Source organism: Panthera uncia (genome assembly GCF_023721935.1).
Source record: "Panthera uncia isolate 11264 chromosome E2 unlocalized genomic scaffold, Puncia_PCG_1.0 HiC_scaffold_20, whole genome shotgun sequence".
In the NCBI taxonomy this organism is placed as follows: Eukaryota; Metazoa; Chordata; class Mammalia; order Carnivora; family Felidae; genus Panthera; species Panthera uncia.
In genome coordinates this window covers 7,872,678-7,886,017 of record NW_026057589.1, presented here as the reverse complement: position 1 = coordinate 7,886,017, position 13,340 = coordinate 7,872,678, and the positions used below count along the sequence as shown (strand labels likewise).

General features: G+C 40.3%; 1 protein-coding gene across 4 annotated transcripts in view; it reads right to left on the bottom strand.

The window, feature by feature from the left end:
- The window catches only part of DUS2 (dihydrouridine synthase 2), a 50,870-nt gene that overhangs the window by 20,118 nt on the left and 17,412 nt on the right, over positions 1-13,340 (bottom strand). For all 4 annotated transcript variants that reach the window (XM_049622766.1, XM_049622767.1, XM_049622765.1 and 1 more), the window contains 4 exons: positions 5,596-5,641; positions 2,936-3,027; positions 2,091-2,134; positions 398-458 (listed from right to left, as the gene is read on the bottom strand). In XM_049622766.1, coding sequence (XP_049478723.1) covers positions 398-458; positions 2,091-2,134; positions 2,936-3,027; positions 5,596-5,641 — 243 coding nt within the window. The remainder of the gene's footprint in view (positions 1-397; positions 459-2,090; positions 2,135-2,935; positions 3,028-5,595; positions 5,642-13,340) is intronic.

The window sequence follows — 13,340 nt, the reverse complement described above, 5'->3', positions numbered from 1 at the left end:
TTTTCTAAGAATAGAGATATTCTTGGGATGTCTCATTGGCTCAGTCAATGGAGCATGCAACTCTTGATCTAAGGGTTATGAGTTTGAGCCCCACATTGGGTATAAAGATTACTTAAAAATAAAATCTTAAAAAAAAAAAAAAAGAATAGAGATATTCTTACAAAACCGTAGAAGAGTTATCAATTTGATAAATTTACACTGATACAGTATTTCTAGCTAATCTACTATGGTCCATATTCCAATTTTGCCAGTTGATCTAATAATATCCTTTTGAGCATTTTTCCCATCTACTACAGGATCTAGTCCAGAGTCAGGTACCATACTTAGCTGTAATGTCTTGTTAGTTGCCTTTACCCTGTACCTTGTACTTGTAAGGCATATAAACAAATCAGTTTACCTTGGTGGAATACTCTTTTGGGCAGCCCATGTTGACATCAATCCCAGCCACATCATTTTCCCTGGAAAAACATGAAATAGAAAAGGTAATAAATATTCAACTCAAGGAGAGAAGTTAGAGTCAAAGGCACGGGTCTGTGTTCATGAACCTCTTGCTGTGTGCCTCAGTAACAGAAGGTGAAAAAACTGGTCTCTGAAATGTACAACTGCCTTCCCTGAGCAAAGCTCAAGAGGAAGAGCATTTTGTGCTCAAACATCTACAAAGGGCTAGTTGTAGAGGACTTTGCTACTTGGGAATTTTACCAGATAATCCAAATACTGAGTGACAGCCACACTGAACCCAGTCCCCAGAGTTCCACTTCTGACTGGGGTAGTGAAAGCTATTTGTCAATGCAAAGAAGTGACATGAGTATAAGAACCCCTTCCCAGAGCACTGGTTCTAGTAGAATTTAAAGGACTGTCTTTTGTTTGCTGGGCTGCACAGATGGCTTACTCCAAACAATTTTCCGATGTGGAAGGACCCTTAGCTCATCTTCCATTATGTATACAGTTAACAGTCTGTAGCTACTGCCTGAATTCCTTCTCACCATTATTGTAATTAATAACAACAGTTAACAGGGCGCCTGGGTGGCTCAGTTGGTTAAGTGTCTGACTCTTGTTGATCTTGGCTCAGGTCATGATTTCACAGTTCGTGAGATCGACCCCTGCGTCAGGCTCTGTGCTGACAATGCAGAGCCTGCTTGGGATATTCTCTCTCTCTCTCTCTCTCTCTCTCTCTCTCTACCTCTCCCCAGTTCACTCTCTCTCTCTCTCTCTCTCTCTCTCTTAAAATAAATAAATAAACATGAAAAAATTTTTAAAAATAATAATAGCTAATACTAAATGCTACGTGCCACTTACTGCAAAGACATCTATATGCATTATTTAATTTACCCTCCCCTATAATGTTAGAGGTAGGTAGTACAACAGGTCTCTTTTTTTTTTCCCTAAGATTTTACATTTTATTTATTTATTTATTTATTTATTTAATGTTTGTTTTTGAGAGAGAGAGAGAGTGGGGGAGAGGCAGAGAGAGAGTGGGAGACAGAATCAGAAGCAGGCTTCAGGCTCTGAGCTATCAGCACAGAGCCTGATGCAGGGCTCAAACCCATGAACTGCGAGATCGTGAACTGAGCCGAAGTCGGACACTTGACCGACTGAACCACCCAGGCGTCCCTATAGGTCTCATTTCAAAGATAAGGAAACTAAGTTCTCAGTATGGTTAAGTAACTTACCTACGGTCACTCAGCAAGCAGCAACCCAGAATTCCAACCCAGGTCTGTCTGACTCCAAAGCCTATCTCCTTAACCACAGTACACTCCCGCCTTCATTAATTTAGGCAGCAATGAGCCTTACCTACATTTCATGAGACTTAAAACCTTAGGGCTCATAGTCGTAAGAATCCCTGGAAATCCATGAATAACCCCTAAAAAATAGTCACCCAAGCAGAGGTTATCTGGGATCTGGGCACGGTGGGTACATGTGAGTCCCAGGCCCGCCCTTGAATGCCACAAACAAAGAAAAAGAAAACAGACATTCTTCACCTGGAAAGAGAAGGTAATGAGTTAAGAGTCAGGAGGGTGGTCACCTCCAAAGTCACCAGAAATAGTAAAGCTTCACAGGAGAGGCAAGGCAATCCTAAAGGGAGAACTTACACAAGTCTGGCCACAGCAAGGGCTCGCTCTGCATCTGAAGTCCCCTGGGAACACAAGAGGCTGCATCAACCACCATCCCTGACACAGAAACACATGCATAGACAAACACATCTGTGCATGCCATACGTGCGCATGCGTGCACACGCAGCCACAAATAGAATCTGCTGGCATTCTCTTAAACAGCCAGCCAGCCCACTGGACTGGCTGTCGGAGGTAAAAATTGGACTTAGAAGGGCTAAAAAATGTCCTCAAAGCTGTGATTACTTTCAAACATATAAAAAAGTTAACAAAATTTTATAGTGAACATTCATATACTCACTACTTACATTCTACAATTAACATTTTGCTATATTTGCCTTATCATGTCTACCCCATTATTCTTAGCATTTTTAAAAAAATTTAAACATCATTCAAAACCTATTTCTGAAAAGTCACCAAAAATGCCCAAAGTGAGAGAAGAGCACTAGGAGTCATTATAACCCTAACATGAACAAACTACTCTTGAGGAAACCTAATTTTCTTTCTATGGGAAATATATACAGACTATACAAAAACAAAGAACATGAACTGAATAACCAATTGTAGGGGGTAAAAATATTTAAGTCATGCCAAACAAATAATTAAGGAAATTAAACTTGGAAAGGAAATTAAACTTGACACTGGAGGCATGTAACAGAGAACCATGGCCTGATTTCCTTAAATTGTTTCTACCAGTGTAATTGCGCATGAACAAATCTTTGAAAAACATTAAAGCAGAGTCTTAGGAAACCACAACTATGCAACAGAGCCCAGGCGTTTAAATATGGGTGAGCCTTGGGAGGGCGCTCAGCCCTGGGATCTCATACCATCTGGAAGACAACCCTGCTCTGTTCTCTTTTGCAGGTGCGGAAGACTACTCGGTCATCAGGAGCAACAAAGTCCACAGTGCTCAGCACCTCTGCAAGAAAACACAAACACATGGGGTCACCCAATGAGGAAGCGAGTTCAACCTAGCCTATTCCCTGGAAGAAAACACAGCAAAAGTATCACTTTGAAGGGGAAAAAGGGATACTGGAAGTACACACAATTCTTAAAAGAAATCAGTGTATACATGGAGGCTTCTGAGGTGCTGATGATGGTCCCTTCCCTGACTTAGGTGACGGTTAGTTACATGGTTGATTGCTTTACAGCTATTTGTTATACTGCATGCTTGTGTTTTATGCACTATCTTGGTGTAGTGTTTACATTTCACAATTTTTAAAACACTGGAAAAAAATGTACATACAAGAAACCTTGTCTATGTTTCAGATTTGGCCCATATTTTCCCAGATGTCACTCTGAAGTTCAATAAAGTTGCCCTTTCTTTTTGTTTGTTTGTTTGTTTGTTTGTTTTTAATGTTTACTTTTTAGAGAAAGGGAGAGAGACAGAGTGCAAGTAGAGGAGGGGCAGAGGGAAAAAGGGGGTTGCACAGAATCCGAAGCAGGCTCCAGGCTCTAAGCTGTCAGCTAAGAGCCCAATGCAGGGCTCGAACTCCACGAACCATGAGATCATGACCTGAGCCAAAGTCAGACGCTTAACCGACTGAGCCACCTAGGCGCCCCTTAGTTGTTCTTACTTAATTATTTATCATGTGCTAAGTACTATGAGTGGAGATTTATTCAATTACAGTCAACTCTCATTATGTGGACTTATGTACTTGCAGATTTGCCTGCTTGCTAAAATGTACCTATAACCCCAAAATCAATATGTAGAACTACCAAAAAATATTCGGTCACCTGATGCATGTCTTCCCAGCTGAGATCAAAAAAGGCAATACTCTACCTTCTTGTTTCAGCTGTCATTCTGTAAATAAATGTCCTTATGGTGGTATATTTAATGCCACATTTATGTGCCTTTTGTTGCTCCCACCATTTAAAATGGTCCCAAGCACAGTGCTGAAGTGCTATCTAGTGTTCCTAAGCACAAGAAGGATGTGAAGTGCCTTCTGGAGAAAATGCATATCAAACAACCTTTGTTCTAACATGAAGTTGTAGTGCTGCTGACTGTGAGTTCAATGCTGGAGTAGAAACACACGTTTACACACGTAAAACAAGGTTATGTATCGATCTGTTGGTGAAAATGTTGTGACCAGAGGCTCGCAGGAATCTAATCCTGTATTTCCCTTAAGAACAATGGTTCAGTATTTGCTAGTTTGGGTTTCAAAGCAACTTTATAGAACATAACTATTGCAAATAACAAGAATTTCATATGCTCCTTCAGAACAGAGCTCTATGGTAGGTACTACCATTATTAGCTTTCAAAGATGACTGCCACATGAAAGAGATCCAACGTAGCAGATGAGAGAATACGCCTACCTTGTGCATTTATTTTAAGAAATAAATGAGATCTTTAATACACGTCAAGCACTTCCACAAATGGAACCAGTTATTATCACCCCAGCACTAAACAGATTAGAAGGTTAAAAATGTAGGATAGAGGTGGTGACACGTTGGGAGCGGTAATTGAAAAGAATTCCCACAGTACAGGCTCATGACTGGCAGTAGGAAGACTGGGAGAAGAACCACAAAAACTCAGTGTGTTTATACAATAGCTTTATTATAACAGCAAAATACCGGAAACCCCTGTTAAAGCACGGATGAAATCAATTCTGATATAGTTATCTGTAGGTACTAACATGGGAAAATGTCCTAGCAAAAAAGTAAGAGGCAAAATATGCACAGCCTGATCCTAAGAAAGGGTGTAGATATAAACATGTTCTATTTTTATATACACGCTTTACTAAATGTATAAAAAATATACATTATTCCTCTCTGTGATTACTTCTTCAAATAGCAGATTATGGGGGATTTTCATTTTCTAGGTTATACAGGTCTATAATAATAAATTTTTCATAACAAAAAAACTATAAATCTAAAACAATTAAAGACAAAATTGAGTCATAACTTCTGGCAAACTGATATTAAGGTTTCACAAACGTGCGTACATTTCGAAAACCTCAAACAATACCACAATTCTAATCAAAACAGAATCAGCCTCATCAATAAAGCACCAGCAAAACCACAATTTAGCACAACCACTTCTATCTGCAAAGTACTTACATGTACCTTATCTTATTTGATTCTCACTCCAACCCTATGATTTAAGTAAAGCAGGGATTTTGATTTCAATTTTACAGCTGAAGAAATGGAGGCAGAGAGGTCATATGACTTGCCCAAAGTCACACAGCTATCGGGTGGCAGAGCCAGGAACAATGCTGAAGCCATCCCAAGCCCAAGGCTTTTCTATGTCAATTTCTATGCCAACAAGCCTGTGATGGAAGGTTATCTCAGCCTGTTCCACATCTGGCTCTTTGTCACAGTCTCTGGAGAGTAGTGACTCTTTTCAAGGGAGCACATGATCCACAAAATTACACAGCCAGACAAGGAGCACAATGGAAGGACACCGTCACCGCAGGCAAGGGCAGTGATAGTGCTGCATGGCCCTGACCAGGCACATGCACAATCCTGGGACCAGAACTGCACTCACCATTAACAACTCTCTTGCACTGAAGCATCTTGAGGTCAATCAGCTCCTGCAGAGGAATCAGAGGGCATTTGTCAGTGCTGGTCATGTAGGTAATGGGTACAGGGGGAGGGACCTTCATCACAAACCTAATGGGGGTCACTTGGCCTGTCACCCTGCTACTAACAACAAATTATGGCTTTGGGGAAATGTAGTGCTGACCTCCTCACCTAAACATGGCAAGCAGGAGCCTGAGTGAGCTACCCTCAATCAGCTGCTCTTCCCAGGGCCCTTGGAGATGCTGGGGGCCTAGAAAGGGTGAGCCACTCAGGGAGCCAAAGACAAGACAACGGCCCAGATTATGGACACCTAGACACTCTCCTCACCTACTAATCTCAGCTCCAGTCGATCCCCTCAAAGAACCTCGCACCTCATCCTTATACAAACAGCAGACAATGAAGGGCTGCCAGGAAATATCCAAATGACAGAAGCAGGACCAGTGAATAAAAGCAGAGGGAGAAGATTTGAGTCTAAAACTCCTGTCCAACATGGGTCATACTGTGTGGAAACAAAAAGGGTGAGCTCTTTAGCTCTGGACATATTCAAACAGACTCGGGAAAGAAAGGACAAAGAGGTTTCTTCAAAATCAGTATCATGAAAATGAAAATGAATGACAAGCTGATGTCTCCTGAAGGATTGAGATTCTCTGCCTCTTGGTAGGAGACAACTGTTTTGCTTTGTTCAGCGATCATTTCAACAAATGTGTAAAATAAATCACAAGAGCCAGGCACCTGTCACACTTCCCAGAAACTTATGCCCAGGGGTTCTGGGGGTTGAGAAAAATACAGGAAGGAACTCTGTCCCCTGGTCCTCATCCCCATACTGACTACCCATGAGCCTCAGCAACTCTAGCCAGGTAGGCACAATAGCCTTTGCTCCCTCAGGGGAGCATGTAGGGCTAAAGTGGCCAAAGGGCACCTACAGCATCCGTGGGGCTCCCCCTAGCATACTCATCATCAAGGTTAGTACACACTGTTGGTGTTTCTGTGGCTCCCCACTCCATGTTGCAGTCAGGTCAACAAGTATCTAATGTCCACCAGGCCTGGCCAAACAAATCACCACTACCAAACAGTTATGGATAAACAGATGCCATTTAAGCCCCAAGAATCAATGTGGTGTCTCAAGGGATGGACAGAGCCCAACCAGACCCCTATCGCCAGTGATCTCAGTTGCAGGAGCAAGCAAAAACGCAAGGGGACAAGTGGGCGGCACTGAGTGGCCTGTACTCATAAAAAGAAGTTCTGCAAGGGCGCCTGGGTGGCTCAGTCTGTTGAGTGTCCGACTTTAGCTCAGGTTATGACCTCACGGTTTGTGAGTTTGAGCCCCGCATTGGGCTCTCTGCTGTCAACATGGAGCCCACTTTGGATCCTCTGCCCATCTCTCTCTCTCTGCCCTCCCCCACTCGTATTCTCTCTCTGTCTCTGTCTGTCTCTGTCTCTCTCTCAAAAAATAAATAAAACATTAAAAAGAAGCAGCAGCAGCAGCAGCAGCAGCAGCAGCAGCTCTGCAGCCAGGCTGGGCTTTGGCTGGAGAGGAGCTGGGTAAAGCAAGGGTGGCCCGTGCTGGGGCCCCAGCCCTGCCAGCAATAACTTGTCCTCCCCAGGATTCCCAAACCACCCTCTGCCGAGTCCACCTTTACTACTTCTTCATATGCCAGTTATAGATACACCTGTCATATATTTACCATTAGACTGTGAACCCCGCCGAGGAGGATCCTGTGTCCACACAAGAGTAGGCTTTGAGGACCCAGGCCAGGTAGCCTGAGTCCCAAAAGGAGGAGTTAAGGCAAAATGGTCCTTGAGATGTCTTGTTTTCTTTTCCATTGCCCCACCATACCAAAAGAGCTTTTGGGGCCTGGGTACTGTCTTCAAATCACCAACATCCAGCACGTTGCAAGTTCTCACTTAACATCTGCTGAAACCTCAAGACCTTACACAGACCTTACACAAGATCTTACACAAAACCTTTCTCAACTGCTTAAGTGGAGAAATTCATTTAAATTGTCACCAATAAAACCACAAGTGTGTCCGCTTACTCACGTACCCTCAACACCACTGTTCATTTTAGTTAGTTCTATGGGTATAAAATGGAACCTCATAGTTTTGTTTTGTTTTTCACTGTATTTCCTTAATTAGTGAAAACAAACATTGTTTTTCCAAGTGGGACAGTTTATCATCTGTGAATCTTTGTAGAAAACTGCCTTTTACATCTATACAAGTTGCAGGAAAAAGTCTATTCTTTGTCAAATTTCATATTGAGTTTTTCTGTCTCTATTATCACAAATACTTTTCCTATATCATTACCACTCCTCAATTTTTTTTTTACCTACACCCCATTTTTTTCTATTTTTAATTGACATAGTTGACATCATTTTTTTTTTTAAGATTTTATTTTTTAGTAATCTCTACACCCAACATGGGGCTTGAACTCACAACCCTGAGATCACCAGCTGTATGTTCTCCCTGCTCAACCAGCCAGGCACCTCAGCTGACATATAATATTACTTTCAGGTCTATAACATAGTGATTCAACAATTCTATATGTTATGAAATGCTCACTACAAGAAGTGTAGTTAGCATGTGTCACTACACAAAGTTATTACAATATTATTGACTCTCTTCCCTATGCTGTACTTTTCTTTTTGTTTTTTCCTTTTAGGGAACTATGCTATACTTTTCAACCCTGTAACTTTATAACGAAAAGTCTGTACCTCTCAATCCCCTTCACCTATTTCACACATCCCCCCTACCTCCTCTCCTCTGGCAACTACCAGTTTGTTCTCTGTATTTATGAGTTTCTTTCTCTTTTCTCTGTTGCTTTTTGTTTATTTGCTTTGTTTTTTAGAGTCCACACACAGTGAGATCACACAGTATTTTTCTTTCTCTGTCTGACTTATTTCACTTAGTATAATACTCTCTAGCTCCATCCATGTCGTCACAAAACTCAATTTCTATCAGACATAACATTCTATTTTTATAGAAGAGACCACCCTAACTTTGCCATGAACAGTGCCTTCTCATTGCTAAATATATCTCTATCGTATGGTTAAGAATATAATTTTAATTGTTTTTTCTTTTTAAAACTAATTTAGCTTTTTAATTTATCTGAAAATTAAGGCCATTTATAAGTCACTTTTTCCTCACATGGCTATCCAATGTTCTGAACATTTAATTTAATTTAATTTAATTTAATTTTAATTTTAATTAAAAAAAAAATTTTTTTTTAACATTTATTTATTTTTGAGACCGAGAGAGACAGAGCATGAACAGGGGAGGGGCAGAGAGAGAGGGAGACACAGAATCTGAAACAGGCTCCAGGCTCTGAGCTGTCAGCACAGAGCCCGACGCAGGGCTCGAACTCACGGACCATGAGATCATGACCTGAGCCGAAGTCGGACGCTTAACCGACCGAGCCACCCAAGCGCCCCAATTTTAATTTTTTTAAAGTAAGCTTCACACCCAACATGGGGCTTGAACTCACAACACTGAGATCAGGAGTCAAGTGCTCTTCCAATTGAGCTAGCCAGAAGCCCCACAACACTTAATTTAAAAAAAATTTTTTTTAACATTTATTTATTATTGAGAGACAGAGAAGAGACAGAGCATGAGCATGGGAGGGGTAGAGAGAGAAGGAGACACAGAATCCGAAGCAGGCTCCAGGCTCTGAGCTATTAGCACAGAGTCCGACATGGGGCTTGAACTCACAAACTGCAAGATCATGACCTGAGCTGAAGTTGGACACTTAACCGACTGAGCCACCCAGGTACCTGATCACAACATTTATTTTTAAAATGCCTTATCAGGTGGGAATGCAAGCTGGTGCAGCCACAATGGAAAACAGTATGGAGGTTCCTCCAAAAACTAAAAATAGAACTACCCTACAACCCAGCAATTGCACTACTAGGCATTTATCCAAGGGATACAGGAGTGCTGTTTCGAAAGGACACATGCACCCCAATGTTTATAACAGCAGTATCCACAATAGCCAAAGTATGGAAAGAGCCCAAATGTCCATCGATGGATGAATGGATAAAGAAGATGTGGTGTATATATATACAATGGAGTATTACTCGACAATCAAAAAGAATGAAATATTGCCATTTGCAACTACGTGGATGGAACTGGAGTGTATTATGCTAAGTGAAATCAGTCAGTCAGAGAAAGACAAAAATCATATGACTTCACTCACATGAGGACTTTAAGAGACAAAACAGATGAACATAAGGGAAGGGAAACAAAAATAATATAAAAACAGGGAGGGAGCCAAACATAAGAGACTCAAATATGTAGAACAAACTGAGGGTTACGGGAGGGGTTGTGGGAGGGGAGATGGGCTAAATGGGAAAGGGGCACTAAGGAATCTACTCCTGAAATCATTGTTGCACTATATGCTAACGAATTTGGATGTAAATTTAAAAAAATAAAAAATTAAATTTAAAAAAAAGTTAGCATACTAAAAAAATAAAAATAAAATAAAATAAAATAAAATAAAATAAAATAAAATAAAATGCCTTATCAGGGGCATCTGAGAGGCTCAGTCAGTTAAGCACCTGACTCTTGATTTTGGCTCAGGTCATGATCTCACAGTTTGTGAGATTGAGCCCCACGTCAGGCTCCATGCTGACAGCAGGGAACCTGCTTGAAAATTTCTCTTTCTCTCTCTCTCTTGCCCCCGCCCCTGTTCACACATACTCTCTCTCTCAAATAAATGAAATGAAATGAAATGAAATGAAATGAAATGAAATGAAATGAAATAAAATAAAATAAAATAAAATAAAATGCCCTATCATTCATGTATGGGCTTATTCTTCTTTGTCTGCCACATGTTATGCTCCTGTGTCTAAAATATGCCCTGCACCTTCATCTCCTCCATTCTACTGGGCTTGCTTTCTGTATGAGCTGGTCATAAAGTTTATCACCAGTGTGTCTCTTGGGGCACCTGGGTGGCTCAGTCAATTGAATGTCCATCTTGATCTTGGCTCAGGTTGTGATCTCATGGTTCCTGGGATCATGCCCAAAGTCAGGCTCTGTGCTGATGGTGTGGAGACTGCTTGGGACTCTCTCTCTCCCTCTCTTTCTGCACCTCCCCTAGTCAGATGCATGCACACGAGCTCTCACTCTCTCTCTCTCAAAATAAATAAGAAACTTAAAAAAAAATCCAAATGTCAATCAATTGATGAACGGATAACTGAATTGTGGTGGACACATACAATCATTAGTCAGCCACTAAAAGGAATGAAGCACTGATACATGCGATGACACGGATGAACCTTAAGAACATTATGCTACAGGAAAGAAACCAGGCATAAAAGACCACATATGGTATGATTCCATCTATATGAAATGTTTAAAACAGGCAAATCCATAGAGACAGAAAGTAGAATAGTTTCCAGAGATTGGGAGAGACGGAAACTGGGGAGGGATTGCTAACGGATAAGAGATTTCTTTCTTTTTTTTGGTTAAGGTTTCTTTTTGGTGTGATGAAAATGTTCAACAATTGACTGTAGTGATGGATGCACAATTCTGTACGTATACATATCTGCATACAACCATATCTCAATAAAGATGTTAAAAAATGCTTAGAGGAACAAAGTTGGGTCAACTGACAAAATTAGAACATGGAAGGTAGATTTTAAAAAAGTATTGTACCAATGTTAAACTTGCTGAAGATGATGCCTATGTCATAACAGTACAGAAAAAAAAGACTTTATTTTTAGAAAAAATATATACATTATATATAATATATATATATATTAGATACAGCACAATTTATAAAACAAATCAAGCAAAAATGTTGACCATAGGTCAATCTGGGCAAAAGGTATATGGATACTGTCTATTCCTGCAACTTTCCTATAATTTTCCCTTTTTTTTAATTTTTTTTTAAAATATTTTCTATTTTTGAGAGAGAGAGACAAGCGCGAGTCAGGGAGGGGCAGAAAGAGAGGGAGACATAGAATCTGAACCAGGCTCCAGGCTCTGAGCTGTCAGCACAGAGCCCAACATGGGGCTCAAACCCACAAACCATGAGATCATGACCTGAGCTGAAGTTGGACGATTAACTGACTGAGCCACTCAGGAGTCCCTAATTTTTTCCCTTTCTAAAAATTTTATTTTTTAAATCCTTTTTATTTTTTTTTAAGTTTATTTATTTACTTTGAGAGAGAGAAAGAGAGAGAGAAAGCAAGTGGGGGAGGGGCAGAGACAGGGAGAGAGAGAGAATCCCAAGCAGGCTCCTGACCCTGTCAGTGCCACCTAGGTGCCCCTAAAAATTTTATTTAAAAAAATTTTTATTTTTTATTGAAGTATAGACATACAACAAATTATCTATAAATCTGAATACTTTTTTAAGTTTTAAAAAATTATCTATTCTGGGCAGAGGACTTGAATGAAAATTTCTCCATGGGTTCCTGGGTGGCTCAGTCAATTAAGCAACAGACTCTTGGTTTTGGCTCAGGTCATAATCTCACCATTTATGAGTTCGAGCCCACGTCAGGCTCTGCACTACTGGTCTGGAGCCTGCTTAAGATTCTCTCTCTCTCTCTCTCTCTCTCTCTCTCTATCTATCTCATTCTGTATCAAAACAAATAAACTTAGAAAGAAAAATTTCTCCAAAGGTGATACACCAATGACCAACAAGCACATGAAAACATACTCCACATCACTCATCATCAGAGAAATACAAATTAACACCACAATGAACTATCACTTTTCACCCATTAGGATGGCTACTATTTAAAATAAAAATAAAAATAAAAATAAAAATAAAAATAAAAAAGAAGAAGAAGAAAGAAAAGAAAAGAAAAGAAAAGACACCAAAGGGGCCCAAGGGATAGCTCAGTTGGTTAAGTATCTGACTCTTGATTTCAGCTCACGTCATGATGTCACCATTTGTGAGATCGAGTCCCCCATCAGGCTCTGCGCTGACATTGTGGAGCCTGCTTGGGATCCTCTCTCTCTCCTTCTCTCTCACCCCTCCCCTGTGCACTCTCTCTCTCTCTCTCTCCCCCAAAATAATAAATAAACTTTAAAAAATAAAAATATAAAAGTAAAAATAAATTAAAAAAAAAGAAAAGAACAAATGTTAGCAAGGATGGGCAGGAATTGTGCACTGTTGGTGGAACTGCAAGATGGTGCCTCTGCTAGGGAAAACAGTACAGAGTTTCCTCAAAAAATTAAAAATAGAACTACCACCTGATCTAGCAATCCCACTTCTGGCTATATATATCCCAGAATTGAAAGCAAGATCTCAAAGATTTGCATATCTACGTTCACAGCAGCACTATTCAAAATAACCAAGAGGCGGAAGCATCCAAATGCCCATCAACAAAATGTGGCATATATATACAATGGGATATTATTCAGCCTAAAAATAGAAGGAAATCCTGTCACATTCTACAACATGGATGAACCTTGAGGAAGTTATCCTAAGTGAAGTAAGCCAGTCACAAAAAGACAAAAATCGCATGCTTCTACTTACAGGAGGTAGCTAAAGTAGTCAAATTCATAGAAACAGAAAACAGAATAGTGGTAACCAGGAGCTGGAGAGATGAGGTAAGGGGGATTCGTTTTATGGGTATAGAGTTTCAGTTGTGCAAGATGAAAAGGTTCTAGAGATCTGTTTCACAACTTAACCCTACTGAACTGCACACTCAAAAAAATGGTTAAGATGATAAATTTAATGTTATGTTTTTTTTAACACAATAAAAA